At 50.2% G+C, this 18797-nt stretch overlaps 8 protein-coding genes across 8 annotated transcripts; 1 reads left to right on the top strand and 7 right to left on the bottom strand.

The window, feature by feature from the left end:
* Positions 1-1724: 1724 nt before the first annotated feature.
* On the bottom strand, positions 1725-3738 carry N7473_007546 (Zn(II)2Cys6 transcription factor domain-containing protein). The gene is made up of 2 exons (XM_057153486.1): positions 3508-3738; positions 1725-3455 (listed from the first exon to the last, which is right to left on the bottom strand). Exons 1-2 carry the CDS (start codon positions 3582-3584, stop codon positions 1805-1807), a joined length of 1728 nt encoding a protein of 575 aa, XP_057007824.1. The 5' UTR covers positions 3585-3738; the 3' UTR covers positions 1725-1804.
* A 432-nt stretch (positions 3739-4170) lies between these two features.
* On the bottom strand, positions 4171-5484 carry N7473_007545 (acyltransferase family protein; the record flags this gene model as incomplete). Its single annotated transcript, XM_057153485.1, has 1 exon — positions 4171-5484. One exon carries the CDS (start codon positions 5482-5484, stop codon positions 4171-4173), a length of 1314 nt encoding a protein of 437 aa, XP_057007823.1.
* A 471-nt stretch (positions 5485-5955) lies between these two features.
* Positions 5956-7516, bottom strand: N7473_007544 (uncharacterized protein; the record flags this gene model as incomplete). The annotated part of the gene is made up of 2 exons (XM_057153484.1): positions 5956-6330; positions 6392-7516. 2 exons carry the CDS (start codon positions 7514-7516, stop codon positions 5956-5958), a joined length of 1500 nt encoding a protein of 499 aa, XP_057007822.1.
* A 702-nt stretch (positions 7517-8218) lies between these two features.
* N7473_007543 (uncharacterized protein) lies at positions 8219-10041 on the top strand (the record flags this gene model as incomplete). The annotated part of the gene is made up of 2 exons (XM_057153483.1): positions 8219-8680; positions 8731-10041. The coding sequence occupies 2 exons, from the start codon at positions 8219-8221 to the stop codon at positions 10039-10041; spliced, it is 1773 nt and encodes a 590-aa protein (XP_057007821.1).
* Positions 10042-10331: 290 nt separating this feature from the next.
* On the bottom strand, positions 10332-11915 carry N7473_007542 (uncharacterized protein; the record flags this gene model as incomplete). Its single annotated transcript, XM_057153482.1, has 1 exon — positions 10332-11915. The coding sequence occupies one exon, from the start codon at positions 11913-11915 to the stop codon at positions 10332-10334; it is 1584 nt and encodes a 527-aa protein (XP_057007820.1).
* A 585-nt stretch (positions 11916-12500) lies between these two features.
* N7473_007541 (peptide-methionine-S-sulfoxide reductase) lies at positions 12501-13313 on the bottom strand (the record flags this gene model as incomplete). Its single annotated transcript, XM_057153481.1, has 3 exons — positions 12501-12534; positions 12617-12935; positions 13031-13313. 3 exons carry the CDS (start codon positions 13311-13313, stop codon positions 12501-12503), a joined length of 636 nt encoding a protein of 211 aa, XP_057007819.1.
* A 669-nt stretch (positions 13314-13982) lies between these two features.
* On the bottom strand, positions 13983-17097 carry N7473_007540 (kinesin family protein; the record flags this gene model as incomplete). The annotated part of the gene is made up of 3 exons (XM_057153480.1): positions 13983-14615; positions 14717-16829; positions 16898-17097. 3 exons carry the CDS (start codon positions 17095-17097, stop codon positions 13983-13985), a joined length of 2946 nt encoding a protein of 981 aa, XP_057007818.1.
* A 791-nt stretch (positions 17098-17888) lies between these two features.
* On the bottom strand, positions 17889-18733 carry N7473_007539 (uncharacterized protein). Its single transcript, XM_057153479.1, has 2 exons — positions 18653-18733; positions 17889-18591 (listed from the first exon to the last, which is right to left on the bottom strand). The coding sequence occupies exons 1-2, from the start codon at positions 18653-18655 to the stop codon at positions 18139-18141; spliced, it is 456 nt and encodes a 151-aa protein (XP_057007817.1). The 5' UTR covers positions 18656-18733; the 3' UTR covers positions 17889-18138.
* Between the last annotated feature and the right edge of the window lie 64 nt (positions 18734-18797).

Here is an 18797-nt window from a genome sequence, read left to right as displayed (position 1 = left end):
AAAGCGGTTACAAGTGGCCCCTAAGCTAGTGACGGTACGAACACAACTGCCCGGCACCAGAAATCTCCCAAGAATCTTCCAAGATGCCGCAGCGGTACCTGCCAAGCAACCGCCCAGAAGCATACGTAGTGACGTTCCTGGCATGGATAGACAGGGGATGCCGAGTCCAACAGTAACCTAAAAAGTGTACTCCGTAATGATAATGATAATCATGTACTCCAAATTATTATTATTATTACGTGCACATCAACGTGCATCCCACCCGCCAGATCGTCCCGGCCCAAGAAAAACAGCAATGTCACTCATAATTCAGGAACGAACATCCGTCGATCCAGGACAGTATCGTACAACCGGAACCTTCTCCAGCCAGTGCTGTCGTACCTGCCGTACTCCGTTCTCGTAGCCCTGACCAGTCGGCGACTCGGTGCCCGCTGCGGAGAGGGAGGCGTATCCACTTTGAAGCCAAGGGAGCTAAGGGAGCTAATGAGCGAACGAATGAGCGGCCGTGGAGTAAAACTCTCTTGGTGATCGTCTGAGCACGCAGTCAGGGGGAGAGAAGAAATATTTGATACAGCGTGGAATCAATTCTCTGGCTATCTACAAGGGCGAGATCAACTTTTAATGATATGGTAAACAACCGTACTTTTGGCCAGCAACCGTCGCTATGTTTCTAGAAGGAATGTCAGGATATGCTATAGAGATCGTCTATTTACCCTTATAGGGGTGGCTTGTTTACCTCCGTTGAAGCCCTGGAATGTGTCATCCATCCATCGGCAAGGGGGATGCCCAGAGATAAACCAATGTCGTTTTGAAGAAAAGGCAAGTGTGACCTCACCAGTCGAGAAAATCCGCAGGTTGCTCAACCTCCCACTGATATTTTCAAAATGCCCAGCCCTTTTTTATTCCAGATCGCGCCCAACTCCAGCGTGGCGTCCCACGCGCGATGCGGACTCGATGCTGTGTACTGACTGTATCCCGTACAGGATCAAGTATCAGTACATCACATGGTTCCCCATCCCCGTTCTTTGTCCGTCTCCCCCGTTAGCCTTTAGGCGGTGCCCGATTCCCACTTCTAGCCTAGCGAACAAAGCAATAAGCCCGCCACCACGCGGGTTGGCGAGTCAGTCGGGAGATTTAAATTACTCTACGCGAGTTCGTGGAGATGAACGTCCATTTTTGGGTTCAAATCTTACTCTGTCTCTTTTATTCAAAGCTTGGGTTTGCTGCTTAGTAGAAAACTAAGCAGGGGTCCATAAGCTAATACTACAGGGTAGTATAGGCTGAAAGTATCCGTATCGATCTCAAATTCGCGGTACACTATTTTTACTAGCAGCGAGTCGGCGGCGATGCGAGCTTCTTCCCCTTTATCTTAAGGGCCGAACACCGATCCCCGTCCTGAACGAGGCTCCGGGTGGGGTTTTTCATTTCGCGGATACGCCGCGATGATGATTAGGTGGAGGCTGAGATGCTGGGGTTGGATTGATCCAGTTAATATGGCTATGTGATACGTCCCTTATGTAGTACTAGACTTCGCCTGTTGGTTGTGCATGGCCCTTTCGGCCCTAGGACCCGAGTCTTACTTGCTATGTTGGGACCGTCAAGAGGTACGTGCAACAGAGAAACAGAAATAGTTATGAGAATACTTGAGTGGTTCAAGTAGTTGACGAGCAGGAGGCAAAGTTCATTTCAATTTCAAAATGGAACCCTGAACCGCGAGTAATCATGCATGTGTATATCTTGTTCATTATATATCTTGACTGATTATAGATGGAGCCTTTCCACAGCAGATGGCAAGACAACATGATCAATATTTCATATCCATGGGAATGTATTCGCGAACCATCCGCCAGGTGTCACTGCCTTCATCGCGCTCATTTCGCCAGAACCCCAAAAAGGTCCGATCACGACGGAGGTTCCATTTCGTCATGACTTCTTCGGTAATATCAGGGGGTAGCCCTCTCTTTGGTTGGAAAACATCAAAATGTCCAATGCGTGCCTCCTCTGGGATCGAATATGTCGACGGTGTGTCAACATAGTCCGCAGACCTGGGAGATAGGCTTGGACTCGGGCTTGGGCTGTATTGATACCCGATAAGCGACTCGGTGGTCGAGAAATGCTCGGTTTCTGGGTTGGCGCGCATCACCTCTCCGTTCATCTCTTCCAGTAACATAATCCTTTCTCCAAAGTAGACCGCGGACATGCAACTATAGAACCCTTGTACCCGTGGAGACCGGAGCATGAGGGCTAATGACTCGCGTCGAATTGTAGGATCTCGGCATCTGAGACAGGTAAACCATAATGCGACACCGGGATTGATGTCAAATGTGAATGGTGGCTGTGTTCCATCTGATCGCATTGACGCATCAAGGGCGATGCGAGATTGTTCCACAATCCGTTGGAAATTTGGTAGGAACGCGTCAGTGATAACCTCTGATGAAGATGCGGAAACCTCAAGCATGATAAAGAGCGATTCGTAAATCGCAGAGAAGAGTGCGATAGTACCAGTGTCCTCCGATGTCATGGCTACCGTGCCATGTAATGATAATGAGTCCACCAGATTCATAAAGGCAGAGTGCCAGTCTCGCAACTGGACTGATAAATCTGCCTGTAGATCTAGCAGATCCTGAGGTATACGAGAGTCATCGGGATTGAGGAGATATTCTCCACAGGAGTGTTGGAAGAACTGGATCTCTGTGCCTAGGCGGGTGATATCCTCCCGAGCAGACCTCAGAGAAACGAAGCTGAATATTTGCCTAGGCTTGCGTTTGACGCCCCGCAAGAGCAGACCGATCTGTGGCCGAGAAAAAGTAAATCCAATCAGACCAAGGCGAATAAATATAGGAACAATCGTGTCCTCTAGCAAGGCAGCCTTAGCCGCTGTCACTAGGCCACTCGCTATCTGAGTTCGCAAGGCCATTATCAAATGGACGCCCTGACAATAGAGTTGTATAGCTTCGTCCACGCCACCTTGAAGGGCCTCAATGCAGATGAACAGGACACAGCTGATCAGACCGACAAACGTATCAACACTACCACGCTCAATCTGCTGGCGAACGGCCGAAACCGAGCGCGAGTACCAGCCTAGCGCGTCTCGGTGATTTTGAGTAAGATCTGGATCCGAGATCGGCTCGGGGCTCTCAAATAGCGCACTGACAGATATAATAGCATCCCACACAGCAGGTTCACTTCGACACACCTGTGGAACAATAGTGCGCCAGAAGTCGACGTCTAACCCACCGCCAACAGCCGAGGCGGCATTCTGGAAATAGTAGGCAAAAGCGCGCCGTTCTCGCCACATCGTGTTTGGAGATAGTGACAGTGAATTGGCCAGAACGGGCTGTGTAGAGACAATAGAGAATCTGCTCGGCTTTCTACCATCGTACTCGCATTTACGACCTGTGCTGGTGCATCGCACACAGTGGGGCTTTTCCTCACCGCATTTCACTCTTCGGATTCTGGAGCGCGTAATTAGTATGATCGAATTTGTAGAGGAGAGATTTGACGTACTTGCAGGTTTTACATCCTGACTTGGATCGCAGAAGCCCGATTGTAGTGTCATTGAGAGCTGATGAGCGGCCCGGCATTTTGTCAGATTCAATGCTGGTGGGGCTTCAGGACGCGGTTGCGGCCATGAAGCAGTATAACAAGATCAGTGGGATGAATCGAGCCCCGAGGCAAGGCAAAAATAGGCCGGTATGCTAGGCGGAAAGGAAGAAATTGCATATCATAAGGAACGGATGCAAGCAGTGCTGATAGGGGATGGAAAATGGTTTCATCTTAGGTTGATGTTGGGGGCGACGCTAGCGATTACGCATGGAAAATCGTGCGATGATTGGTGGAGACTCCTCCCATTCAGTCTTGTATCACGTGACAGCAGGAGTATACAAGCCATGACATGACAACCATGAGATATACAGAGGAAAATAGGAGACACGGAATTAAGATAAGAAATAAAAGGATAGCGGAGGTTAGTTTATTCTCTGGAGCCCATCATTCGGTAGAAAAAAGTTGGAGGTATTTGAAATATCTTGGGAATATCTCGCTATGCACATGTTACCTACAGTAGAATGGAATATTATGGAAAAATATGCCATTATTAGGAGAAGATATCGCTTTAGAAGATAACGTAACGCCGAATCCATGATTTTTATTATGCAGGAATATAGACAATCATTGCCGGGTTAGCCACTTATCAAGCCTTTTTGCCATCTCCACACAGCGTTCGTCGATATACTTGGTGTATAGGTGTGCTGCGTATAAATTGATCACAGACATGATCACGTAGCCCACCAGCCATGTAAATGCAAAAGGTACTGTGAATTGACTGGCGTTCTCTGTTCCAGGATACGGCTCTCTCGTTGCAATGTACCACAAAAGGTTCCTCACAGGGTCACGCACAAGGTGGTAAGCAGACTGATGCACGAGGTAGAGCGAGAACGAGATCTTGCCCAGGTACTGCATTGGTCTTGAACTCAACGGCCTTTGCAGACGAGGCAGCTGACTGATGGCATATACCACAAGCACTGAGCCTGCGCTCTTCCAGCATTTGCTGAGAACTGCCCAGTCGTTCTCCCAGCGTGATGATTCGACAGTTTCGAGGAATAGATAGCCAGGTGGGAGTTGTCCATCGTCGCTAAGACAGAGTAGGTAGATTCCGAATATGAAGCAGGAATAGTTCCAGATTGCCGAGAAGTTGATCGACTTCATATTTGATGTCCAACGACTCAGGTTCAGCGAGTGATAGGGCAGTTTGAACTCCTCATATGCCGAGTTGACCCCTAGAAGTCGCATCTCAGCCAGGTACAGACCAGCTAGGAAGCCAAAGACATCCCAGAGACCAAAGTAGAACCAATAGCTCATCAAGCATCCAAGCGCTATGCGTCTGAGCTGTGGCCTCCAGAATGCCAGTCCCAGGACTGTAATGTAGACAATGCAGGACCCTCGGAACTCCATAGGCATTGTCCAAAGTTGGCCATTGAAGCCAGGATTCCCCTGAAAATTGATAATATTTGTAATGTCGAGCATGTATCGAAAAACGTAGGTGATATGCAACCATGGTGCCGTCCAAGGCTTCCTGCCCCAAACAACTTCATCACCAAAATTCCACTGGTAGATGTTACAAAAGTAAAGAATCTGAGAGATAACGGCGATCACAAAAACCGGTAAATAGATGCGGAAAATTCGCCTGCTGACTGCAGAAGACAGACGACGCACGAAATCGCCTTCGTCGCTGTTATTTCGAATTCGTAGAAGGTTAATAGAGATCGCATAGCCCGAGATCACGAGAAACAACGGGACCATCGCATGTGCGGCGAAAAGGAGGCGGATCGGAGGTAGTTGGATAAGCCTCCGGTTTTTTTCGGGTGGATCTGCCCAGAACGAGAGGAAGGCATTATCCAAAACGCCGCCCATGAAATAGTGATCTGTCGCGACGATGGCCGCTGCGATGCCTCGAAGGCCATCCAGCCAGGTGGTGCGGTCCATGGTCCTTGGAGAGATGAAGAAGAGGGCATCGGCATCTCCAATAATGGATTCCTCGATAGATTTTGAATTTTAGTAGCGGAGTCCAATGTAACAATATCCGATGGCCCACTGGAATGTATTTTGGGGGCCGTCAACTATTGAGTTAGCGTTGTCTTAGCGGGCCCGATTTTTCTCAAACAGGACCCTATTTCCGTCCAGATTCCAGAGAGTCGACCCCACTACTAGGCCACTGCCTAGACCCTTTAGTTATGGAAAAGTGGTACAGAGTCACATCCATGATCCTAGTCAGGCATCTGAACACAATTTTTCACTCTGCAGATGCTTGCCTCGAGACTGACGAGTCATCACAAATTAACCTCTAAGACATACTGAGGGGCGGAGTAGATTGTGGCTTGCGGCTGCTTATTATTGTGACGATCGTCTCATTTCTATGTACAGTATCACCTTCAACTTTGTCTCTGACTCTCTTGATTATTCTTGGCATGCCCAGTTTTCAATCCGACGTGGCAACCATCCGCTGACCCAAGGCAGGCTAGTCTGTCGCCTGGAGTCACCCTCCGGAATGCCGTTGCCCAATAGCACCATGCTATCCATCTTACAGCGGTCTTCGTAGAAGGACCACTGCACACAGTCAGCCCACGATATGCAGGCGGCCTCGCAGGCGTCCACCGACGTCCAGGCGCTACGCCATGTCTCAGTAGATTTGACCGTGCTTGGCGGCTCGGCACTTGCAGCCATGCTGGATTTGATCTCGTACTTGCCAGACCAATTATCCCACCACTCGGCACGAGGGCGGAGATACGGGGCGACCAGCGCCTCGTAGATGTCTCGATATCTTAAAGGACCCTATTGAAAAATTAGCTTTGTGATCCTGCGAATAATTAAAATAGAGACCAATAATGCTGACCTTTTCAAAGTCCCAAGACTGCTCGAGGTTGTAGAATCTGGCAACGTCTTTGCTGTGTGTGTGATGCCAGCTATACACCGGCTTGCACCAGTTGGCGGGCTCATACCACGTCGACCAGTGAGATTCCGGGTTGAATCCATATCGGAATCGATTGTCATCAGTGGTCTCGCCGAACTGCACACCGTATTCATGCAGCACATGGCCCAGGATGTGATCTCCACAGCCGTGCTCCTCGGTGAACTTTTCGAACTTCTCCACGATCTTCGGATCTTTTCCGAAACTCTTCTCCCAGGCGCCCCGAGACAGCGCAAAGCCGGAACCACCGTGAGCGAAGTAGTCACCATGGATCCAAGCCAGGCTGCCCAGGTACCAGGGGTCTTTATGGTCGAATTGGTCCAAATGGCGAAGGAGATTGGGGAGGAAGATGTAGGAATCGTCTTCCATGAAGATATACCATTTGGCACTGGGCTTGTTGCGCCCCGCATGCTCAATGATAGGCAGGAATTTATATTTATCGAGTTTCCATCCTCCAGACGGTCCAGCAGCATCACCAGGCACGTTGGACATCTCGGCGTAATTCTGACGGTCTTCGTAGTCCTGCTGTTGAAGGTATGGCTGGAAGGTCTCTGACTTGCGTACTTTATCGGAGGAGTTGGAAAGAACGTCGATGATGTCCCATTGTCCGATGGTCTCGTGATAGTCGGAATAAATAATGATGTTTTTGGAATCGATGCGATTAGGCGAGAAAGTGGTCGCCATATGGATGGGTACGCGCTTCCACAAAACGGTAGCGCCAGTCTTAAACATGAGGATCACATCGTCGGTAGCGAGGCCTTTCGCTTGGTGAAGCGAATGACTTGAAGTAGAAGTTGAAATTGGCGGTTTAGCGGAAGGAACGGGAGAGGGAATAGTATGGTGAACGGGCTGGTCAACAGTTTCGTCTGCATATTTGGCGGCAGCTTTGGGATCGGTAGATTCAACAACGAATGTATTTGGAGCGGATGCTGCGGGGATCTCGCCCAATGGGACCTGACGACCCAATTCAAAATGATAGACAAAGATAAAAAATGTCAACAGCATAATCCCCAAGGGGACTATGCGGTTGTCCTTGTAAAACTGGCGCATCGTTGTAGACGAAGAAGACGCTCCGCCATCACCGACTCATAGTCGCAATGTCCAACTCGGAATGCCGGCATCTCTCCTTTTTAACCAAAAAAAATTAGAGCAACTAAAATCCGCAAACCTTCGACAGACCCAAACTAATTCTTGATAGTCATCCTGCCAAGGCCCCACCGGGCTTTCTTCTGCAGGATCCATGTGATGCTACTCCACTTGACTCTCTGTTGTCTTGGAGTTGTTTCTCAGCTAGCGTGGTCTCTAAGCCGCTTTGGTGATAGCGCTGACTAGAATTCAGTATGCGGCTCGGAGAACGAACTTTTCATTCGCTACCGCGAATAGTATACGAGAGCGGTCTCAAGTCCACGTCGGTATGCACGGAAAAAACCCCTGAGTGAGTGCGAGCAGTCTTGAACAAGGCTCCGAGCACGGCACGGCAAGTAGTAGAATGACTCGAATCAGGCTCCAAGGTCATGGAGCCTCAATGTTGCGGTATTATTTTTGGAGTCTTGGACTGAGAAAAAAAAAGTTAAACGGCCGAGTTGGCGGACGAGTCCAAAAAAATTAAATTATTCACGTTCGTTCTTATTTATCTGATCCTCTTTCTGAAGATTTCTTCCCCAGGTCCCTCGTTTTTTCGACTATTATTATACTAAATCCTAATCTTCATTCGTCACTCGTTACTACTCGCTCTGAGTGAGTACCATTATCATGGACTCATTTAACGAAAAAAATTTGTATACCGGGTTCTCCATGTTCCAACAAAGGGGTCCCGATGTCTCTCGCTTTCGCCAATTTCTTAACCTTTTGGGATGCATTATTGTGATCCCTATTTATTCCTACATCACTGGATATACACGACACCCATTGACGTTGGATATTTTGCTGACGATTTTCGCGGCGGAATACAATCGCTTTTCAAATGAGAACCGACGGCGACGATTGAAGGCCTCGACACAGGCTGTTCAAGACGTGGAAAAAGCTAGCTATCTACTCACCGGCACCGAGAGAGCTATAGAATGCATGGCTGCGATTGTCGGCTATCGTGAAGATCCAAAGCTGTTTGCTCGTGCTCTGGACAGCTACAAAACTGCAGCTGAATGTCGGTTCGTCCTGGTAGGCGTTGATGGCGACGATACTCCGGACATGGAGATGGTTCGCGTTTTCCAAGAAGTAGGCAGTCCAATGATCATCTGTTAGGATTGCGCTAACAAGTGATCCAGGTTTTCCCTGAAAAATCAGCCGTCATTCAAATTGATGAGCCCCTAGGCGAAGTCGCCATGAAGACCTTTGAGAAGCTTTCCAAGGTCGATGGCAACGCCCAGGCTCCCAAAGTTTACATGGAAGCTACCATTGCCCACTGTTGTCAACTTGCACGCGAGATTCTCGCTGAGCATGACCTTGATCTCGGTGAGGCCGGTGGTATCACAAGACTGTGTCTTTTCCAACCCCATCTGCACAAGAAGGGCATTATGTTTTCCGCTTTCATTTTCTCCATCGTGATCTCCGAGATGCTCGGTATCGAGTACTTGTGGTCCTCCGACTCTGACACCATCATTATGACTGACTCCTTGCGGAGCACCATCGAAACCATTGCTGGTGACCCCCATGTCGGTGGTGGTAGCTCGGGCTTGATTATCCACAACGAGAATGACTCTGTCACGACCAAACTTGGTAGTGTCGTCTACTGGTCTGAGCTTTATATGACTCGCTCAACTTCGACTGCCTCTGGAACTAGCGACTGTCAGTCGGGACCTAGTACAGCATTCCGGATAACTGCGCTCCCAGCCGTCTTGTATCCTTGGTATACTCAGACCGTCCTGGGACATCGGATGATTGTCAACGAGGATCGCCATCTCACTACAAACCTGCTCATGCGCGGATGGACCGTGACATATGTGTCTGACACATTGACTGCAACTGACACGCCGACAACTCTGAGCCGCTGGATCATGCAACAAGTCCGCTGGAGCCGAGCTGGTCACATCGAGTCCTTCCAACAGCCCCAAATCTACGTCCTCAACAACCCACTCTTCTTCTGGGCTGCTATCAAGCGAGAGGCCGGACCTCTGCTTGGATTTGGGTATATCCTCTACTACCTCATCACTGGTCGCTGCTTTGCTTATTTCAACTGGTACGACGTCGGTATCCGTGTTGCCTATACATTACTGTACAACTTCTTCCGCAATCCGGACAGAGGTCCAACGAACTATTGGCTCTGGATTGGCCCAGGTCTTTTGTTCTACAATATCCCTCTGCCCATGATTCATCTTTGGAGCTTGATCACAGTGTTCCAGGATGGATGGGGTACATCTATGCGATCAACTAGCGAGCTGTCCAAGAGAGGACAGGCGTGGAAGCGCTGGAATGATCTGGGATTCTTTGTTGTGTGGATGGGAATTGTTGGAGGCACTTTGGCGAGAATGTTCGCCAATATGGCTGGGTGGGATGATACTAGTATTCACCAGGCCATTGTGCTGGGAGTGATTGTCCCATCGGCGGTGTCGTTTTACGGATTGGTGATCCGTGAATAATTGAGGAGGACGAAATTTAGACTTATATACACGCTTCTACTCAGAGTACATAATCTCACTACCGTCATGTCCAAAAACGATCTAGAGTGATGACTGACTCATCTGTTGTTGCCAGACACTTGGTACATTAATCAACAGCCATCATCCCAAAATGGCGATCGAATGGAAGGCAAGAGCCCTGTGCTTTTTATCTTTGATATAATTCCGAACGTAGAGAGCTGGGGAATAAGGGGGAAATGCTCTCTAAATGGTGATACATCGATCATAGATGGCCTACTCCTATTTTCACTTCACCAATCAGGAGGAATCCAATAATCTCTCCAATGGCCATAGTCTGCATCTTGAAACTTATCGATCCCTCCCTTGACACCATTCTTCCCAACCCTCCAAACACCACTCTCCACCAATTCCCGCCACCGATCCATCAGCTTCTCAAATCTCTGGGGCCGCCACTCACCCCCAAAAGGGTGGTAACCAAACTGGAAGAGCTCAGACACTGAGGCCCGAGACACCAAAGACCCATCGCTTTTTCTGGCACCTTCTTTATTCCAATCGGGGCGAAATGTGAAAGGCAGCAAAAGGCGGAACCCTTCCTCTGCAACATCGTACTCGCCTCGATGTGTGAACTCGGAGTATAGACCCACAGGAATGCGATCACGGTCGGTATAGGGGATAGGATCGTGATGTTTGAAGAATAACCATCTGATCTCTTCGTTGAAGTGTATCGTGCGCTTGGTATTCGCGAAAATCAACACTGGTGGTGCGATCCGGCCCCAGTCAGGATCAAGATAGCGAGGAACGTCGGTGAACTTCTGGCGCGCTGCAAACGCCGAGGCATCGTGCGGTACTTCCAGACCCGGTGCGATGAATTTGAAGCGCGGTGTTTTCACTCTAGTTAGAACCGAGCGAATGAAACACTCCTCGGCAACAGATGCGGCATCGAGCTCTGCGTCGGACAGAAGAGGGGACTCTCGTGAGACGGTAAGAAGGGACTTAGAAGACATCCTGGCCTCAATTGCAGCCGAGAGTCGATCCATAGCTACCACAGCGCTGTCAACCTGAGTAGCACTGTAGGAATGCCATGTCCATGATCCAAGCCGTTCAACTGCCGTTGGATATTCCTTCTCAGCGGGACTGGCAGTGACCTTTCCAATGCGAAGCATGTGAATCCAATTGGTCAGCATCGTCTCGAGCGGGAACCACATATCCAAATGGTCCTTGACAGGCAAAATACTATCGAGATTCTCCATCACGATGGGCATCGCTGCCTGATTCCGCTTTTGATCAAATACAAGGCCGACATTATGTGAGCCGATTTCAACCCACGAGGCATGCAAGATGACAAACCGCTCCTTGTTGGCCATGAAGTTTTCCTCTTCTTGGAAGAAAATCCAGTCGGCTAGGCTCATGTCCACGTCGCTTACCCAGTAGAATAGGCCGTCTTTATAATCTGGGTCGATAATAGATTGCATGAAAGAGATCAATTCTGGATTAAAACGGTGCATGGGGAGCTGTCCGCGCTCGAGTTCAAGAAAGGAGGGCCGGCTTAACAGTTCATGAAGATCGTCAAATTCTCGTTCGTGGGCGGTCATCCATCCATACGCGACGAGATAGTTATGCAGTCTTGCACAACGCTCGTGATCAAATGTGCCATCTGTTCGTGCTGGATTTGATTCTGATACAAGGGCATCGTCGATGTCTAGAAGCCCTTGCGGAGTGCTCGCCAAGAGGAGAGCGCTTCTGTTATTTGCCAGAAGCAATTCGATGGCTTTGTGGTCGTTATATCGAGGGATCAGGAACCAGCCCAGCAACGCAATGAAGATTGGCACCAACCACACTCTTAGTGAGGGCGACATGACACCCGTTTGTGACATCTTGAGGGTTTGTGTAGATGAGTTGAGGTGTGATACGGAGCTAACCACGAATAGTTAGCCCAGTTTTCACGGCATTCCATGGCACCCAGTAATGTCTCTTAGATCGCCAAGAAATATCAAAATTTGGGGATTTCAGCGTTGGAAGGTTATGATCAGGGGCTTGATAGACTGACTGTCTGCACGGATGGATGTTATCTGAGGGGCAAGAGGTCACGGCTCGCCAGTGTACCTATATCTCCGTACCAACACCGGAAAAGCAGCCTAAATGTCATCATGACTGTATAGTTCCTTCAGGCGAAACATTATCAGATAGAGTATCGACAGCCTTGATAATACTTTTGTATCTAACAACCATCCACCGTGCTCCTTGTAGCCAAGATTCCAGGCTACCGACGTGGAACGAAGAAAACTCAATTCACAACAAAAACTGGAATACAGAAGAGAATTATGTATAAGTAAAGAAAGTTGGCCCTTTTTCCCACAGGCCCAAATATGTCATTTCACATGCCATGCTCTTTATATCATGGTGTCCAGCCACTCCCCAGCAGATCAAAAAACATCTGCCTCCTAAATTTTGGATCCAAGTCACTCTGAAAGAGGGGGGAAAGGTCGCACGAAGCTAAGAGGGTCAATAGTCAGCATTGCCGAGTACACACGGATGAAGAAAGCAGTCAAAAGTGACAGCCACAGGTTTCACATACTGAGCAGGGCACTCGTATCCAGCCGGGTTCTTGTTCAGGTACAGCTGGTGATACTCCTCGGCATCCCACCACTGACCAGCAGGGACAACCTGAGTAGAAACAGGCTTCTTGTACCACTCTTTGCTAACCTTATCCGTAATTTCCTCCGCAATCTTCTGCTGCTCCTCACCATGCGTGAAGATCACACTACGGTACTGAGTGCCGATATCCCCACCCTGGCGGTTCAGCGTCGTCGCATCGTGCATGCGATAGAAGAACTCGAGGAGCTGGCGGTAGCTCACGACGGAGGGATCAAAGGAAATCTGGAGAGCCTCGGCGTCTGTGGAAAGAACGAAAAGAGTGAGTTAAGTATTCGCACACCGGTGACTATTCCAACACCCCCAGGGACCGGAGAACTTGGGAGTAGCTACTTACGGCCAGTATCACCACTGCACACAGCACGGTAAGAAGGCGACGAAGCCTGGCCACCACTGTAACCAACCTTGGCGTCCAAAAGACCCTTCCCGTTGCCAAAGTGCTTCCGGAACAGGTGCTCAACGCCCCAGAAGCAACCCGCGGCGACGGTGGCCTTCTCAGTGGTGGTGGACATATTGCGGGCTTGCGACTCAGGGGTCACGGACAGGATGGGCGCGCTGGTAGAGAAGGGGCGGAAGATGCGGGAGAAGAAGGTTGAGGCAATCGGCGCGGCGAAAGACATCTGCCACAATAATTTCTAAATTCGAGTGGGGACGTGGATGGGAAGTGGGGAGGGGCGGATGGGACAAGCTGGCGCGATCGGTTTTGAACACAACCTAAGCGGAGGATTGTGAAATCTACGACTTGAATGTAGTTTTAAGAAGGAACCCGAGTTCTTCTGGGCTGAAATGGAGAGAGTAAGCATAAGGAGATCGAGTCCCGATCTGGCTGCCCTTGATGGCGCAGCTGTCGAAGAGTGGCGTCATCCAACTTTCTGACAAATCGAAGCTCCCCGCATTCTCCAAAATTCTCCAAAGGCTAAGCCCTAACTGTAACCCTGAAGAATTAGATTACAGAAGGACACCATTATAAGGAGAAAAATGTATTGGAATGATCCAGATCAATGTCATTAATGTACACATCAAGAAGAATATGTCGAGCGAAAAGAGAAGATACACAAAAGAAACATCGCCACAAGACTGTAAGTTAACACCCGAACCGAGTAATGTAAAAAAACGACAGGAGAGAAAATGACCCGAGGAAATATAAACACCGGAAGATCCTTGGAGGACGCAGAGTAGAGGACAAGTCATAAAGAGGAAAAAAGTGTGGTATCTAGTACGCCAACGCCGGATGCCGAGCTCCGATAATCCATACAAAGCACAAAGGTAACATTAAATCAGATGGTCGTCTACCGTAGTCCACTGGATGTGAAGTCTGGTGAGTGGTTGACGGTGGGTGCCGCGATCGTGCCGAGGCGAACTGCATCTCGGCTAGACAGGCTAGCGTGTCGAGGTCGAATTTCGCCTCCCAGAGTAGTCCGTCGCGCGGTGTTCTTCATCACAGGCAGGGTGTGAGGGCTGAGAACACTGGGCTTGGCCTCCCCTTCACGCTCGCTCTTGACCATACGGCGGGCCTGAGATGCCGTGAACATATTGCCATCGATTGGTGAGCTGCTGTATGTTGCAGACGTCGGGCTGCGACGGCGGTGGACCCGCAACGAGTTGGTACCGGAGATGGCACCAACGTGGCTGCTGGAGATACGACGCATGGCGGAATTGATTTTCATAGCCTCTTCTTTGTCAGTCTTCCAGTTGTCCTTGCTGTCGGACACTGGGCTGCCCGAGAAGTTTCCACTCGGAGAACGGACGGCAATGCGAGACGGCTTCTCTGACGAAGCCCGATTCAAGAAGCTGCTTCCGTCAATGTCACGAAGGGGGGATTTCTCATTGTCGGAGATGGGAAGACTGGTAGATGGAGGTGGGCCGAGAGGAGAGCTGCCGGCCTTCTTAGATAGGAATCCGGCCTTGAATCGGTTGCCGTTCTTTTGAATGTTCAGGGTTGGCTCAGCCGGGCCTGAAGCAGGGGAGATCGAATAAGACGGGCTGACTTTTCGGGGAATGTTTCGTGGAATAGGAGATGCACCTCTGGGGAGAGTAGGTTCAGAGGGTTCAGCTTCAGCTTCGGCTTCGGAACCGGCATCGTCTGAGGATTCGGCAGCAGGTTTCTGGGGGTCTTCTGGAACTCAGCGAGGGGCCCATCCTCGTCGTCGTCCTTCCAGCGGACAGATCGCTTGGAGGCCTTGGCCTGCGTCTTTTTTGGTGTAAAGTTGACCGCCTTACGGCCAGCAGCAACCTTGCGACGTCGAGGGGAGCTCTTCACTGGAGAAGTAGGAGCCGCCGGGGCGAGCTGAACAGAAGGAGTGAGCGAAAGTCTTGGAGCCGGCATGCCGACCAAGCTGAACCGCTTTCTCGGCTTTGGAGGACTGGCGGATTTGGCAGGGCTCTGGAGGTTGAAGCTTGGGACTGCAGGCAGATTGCCGTCGGGCTTGACAAGATTGGTGACTGCATCGGTGCAGCCTTCCAACATTTTCATTAGAATGAGACGTCCCTTCTGAAGAGCCTCGGTAGCATTCATCTGCATGATGTCCTCAATGGAGGCCATCATCTCAAATTGTGCCTGGAGCAGCAATTGTACTGCAGCTGCTTCACCCGCCTTGTCCTGTTCGACCACTGCAGACAGGGCCTCGCATTCAGCATTGGACCGCAGAAGCTCAGCTTCTCTGTCTAGGTTTGCGTAATCGCTGGGATCACTGATGTCAAACTCCCGCAGTTGCTGAGTCGCATTCTCAACTGCCGAGACCATGGCCCGATCCCATGTGTTCTTCGACAATCGTTGGTTGTAGTGGTGTCGACTCCCCTCAAGCTCGAGGAGAATGCCCTGAGCGGTTTTGCGGACGCCGTGGAGGTTGGATAAACCTTCCTTGTTCTCATGGGACTCGCAGACAGTGTCAAAGGCGCCAATCCAAGATGAAAGGATACCAATGCGGCGGCTAATCTGTCTCAGCTTGAGCATGTTATTGGCCTTCTCTTGTCGTTCAGGAAGACTGTGTTCGTAGGCACTGCGAATTCGGGCGACACCCTCGCGGACAACAAGGTCCTTCTTTTCAGTCTGCTTCTTGAATTTGGCAAAGGCGACGTTCTCGGAATCCTTTGCCTGTGCCTTGAGCTCGTTGATCAAGTTCATCTGCTCATCGATCTTGACCAAGAAGTCCTTGACGTGACGATTGACATTGAACACGTTCCGGGTAACCTTGGTTTGGATGTTCTTGGCTCGGTTGGCATAGCGCAAAGTATTCTGCGTTTCGTCAAAGTGTTGGCTCGAGGGGCTGACACAGACAATCATGACCGTCTTGCAGTTTCCGCCCAGAGCAAACTTCAGGAGTCGAGTGAGCTTCGAGTTTCGGTAGGGGATGTGATTGCGCTTTCGGGGGTCGCAAAGGGCGTTGATACAGCTTCCAAGTGCCAGCAAGGACTTGTTGATGTTGGCACCCTCGAACAGTCGATCGCCACGGTTTTTGGTAGCACTGGCTCGTTCACTTCCAGCCAAGTCAATAATACTGAGGGTCGCCATTGTGTGAGGTTCGTTCTGTCCCGCATTTCGGTCCTTTTGGGCGATGTTGATTTGGAGGACGGCGTGCGATCGAGAGGAAGTGGCATTGGCCTCGGTGGGTGACATGGTGCGGCATTCGTTACCTCGTACGATCATATCCATAACCTGCTCCACATTCTGAGGATGGTGGCTTGACAAACCTGCCACCGAAACAGACTGGTTGACATCCTCTCGGAGCATGAGACCGCCCTTAGGGGTGCCTGGAACGAGCAAGTCGCGAATGGTTTCGTTGTAGATTTCCAGGTAGGAAAGCGAGACTTCAGTTGATTTTTCACCGGATCTCTCATCGATCCTCTCGAAGAGTTCCTGCATTGTCATGAAAATGATGCCTGGTTGTTGCGCTGTTCCTGTGATGGTGTGTGTCTTTCCGCAGCCCGTAGCACCGTAGGCGAAGACCGTTGCATTGTAACCGTCGAGGACACTGTCAAGAAGATTGCGGGTTGTGTTTTCGTAGACCTCTCCCTGAGAGGCATTCTGGTCGAAGATACGATCGAAGGCGAATGTTTGATCCTTGACGCGTTTGCCGTGGGGGACGACGCTCCTGGAGAACTTTTGGACGGGGTTGTCCTCGGGAGGATCGAACACCCTTAGAGATGGTCAGTATATTCTATATTTTGCTTGATGGATTGCTCGATTGAGCAAGCTTGTACTCACAGGCATCGGTCGTCAATGACCTTGACAATGGACCGAAGTCCCTTCTGGTTCAGCTTGGGAGTTGGGACACCCGCCAGCGAGCCATCACCGAGGAACAGAGGACCATCATCAGTTCTAGAGAGTTGGGCCGCCTCACGGATAGTAAAGGGCCTCACGCGGACCGCGACCGTGATCGAAGAGGCGCCATCGGAGGAGGCCATGATGGAATTTGGGGCGTGTTTATTCCCGCCAAGTCGTGGTTTTGCGGGGCCGTGGTCGAAGCTGTCTGCGACACCCTGCGGTCGGCAAGGGCAGGTAAAATTGGCGTGTGTCGAATATGTCGAAAGTAACGATGAGGAATGAAGAATGTGTGGAGCTAAAGGTGTATGGGGTACGGGATGCAGTATTCTCCGAGAGTCTCCTGGATGCGATTTCATTTGTTGATGGGGTCGCGTGTTGTCCCCTCATGGTTGCTCTGAGCAACGGTTACAGAGTGGTGATTAGTTTGCAGATGCCGTGGCAGCCAATCAGCCACCACACGAGCCCTAGCGATCTGCCGCTCATTAAGTGTGTTTCAGCTGTCTGCCACACCCGATTATCTGTTACCACGCACCACCGTGTCTCATTAGTGTGCCAGTGGTGGAGACTCTCAGCCGATCACCTACGGATGACGGTAAGGGATTACTCTATGACGGAGAGCGTGACTTATCACTCTGCTCTTGTCTGGGTATTGCCTACTCAGTGCAGTAGAATTCCATGAGTTTTAGATTCCGACAAATTCACAAGAACATGTTGATAGTCGAGAGGAACCGTAGACTAGAGAGATGGTATCTGTGTCATCAAGAAGATGAGTCGAAAGGCATTCAGAAATATATTTCAAATAAGTGTGGCTGAACCATATCTAGTTTGTCCGTTTCTCTACAGTCTAGACTCCGACTTTGGAACTGCCACTGTATCTCGCAGCCTGCCGTGAATCGGATAGCTACAGTTTCAGAAACCATCGATATAAATTCTCTCCGCAGCTGCATGAGATTGGGATACAATCGTATTGTACAATCTATGGTTTAGAGGTCGAAAGTAATCTCTTGCTTTTATTGTCCGTGTTGAATCCAAAGCCGCCAGTAAACTCCGTGTCGCGAGAAAAGATTATGAAGCAAGAAGCCACCCTTATCCATATGCGCCGGAAGCTGGGCTCGCGATACCCAGCATTTTCAGTCGTAGTATGCAGCCCATCATTCGTAAAGTCCCTAGGCCGAAGCAATTTATTCCTCCTCATCGTCGAAGCTTGGAGTCACCACATCCCAGCCAGGATCATTCAGCTCGATGTCTCCGTCAACGTCGTCGCTTGCTGGCACATCGCGTGCTTGGCGGAAACGGAATGCAACCAGATGGCCGCTGGCAAGTCCTGCAGCTAGTATGGTGCCCGAGGACGCTTTCTTTCCCGCGGTTCCCTTCGCTCCGTCGGACTGTAGTAGGTTCCACCCTTTCTCGAGATCACTTCGGTCCACGGGTACACCAAACTCGATAAGCGTCGGGTCAGAAGGAACAGGCTCTCCATTAACCTCAGTCATATTGCGCGACTTGAAAGCTTCGAGGAGCTTTTCTTTGACGGCCGTGAGAGGTTCGTGTGGTTGGAGGGAGAGGAGGATGGTGGTTTTATGCTTCTTCAAGAGGAGGGTCGTGGCCCGCGAGTCGGCCTTTGCTTGTTTTGGCGGCTGGTTGTTAAGTATTAATCAGAAACAAGGCCATTCAAGTAATTCAAGGGATTTGACATACCATTTTGCAAGCTGTGGGTGTGACGTGGTGAGGTTGCTTGTCTAGACGGAGATCCCAATGATGGAAGTGACCAAGGCGGAGAGTCGGGGCGGGACCAGGCCGCGCTCCGATTTTCTGGCACTGGGGTTCACCTCAATCATTGAGA

The sequence above is a fragment of the Penicillium subrubescens genome (assembly GCF_028828155.1).
Source record: "Penicillium subrubescens strain IBT 31985 chromosome Unknown utg000005l_segment0_segment0, whole genome shotgun sequence".
In the NCBI taxonomy this organism is placed as follows: Eukaryota; Fungi; Ascomycota; class Eurotiomycetes; order Eurotiales; family Aspergillaceae; genus Penicillium; species Penicillium subrubescens.
Note: the sequence above shows the minus strand (reverse complement) of the source record. Positions and strands in the feature narration are given on the sequence as shown.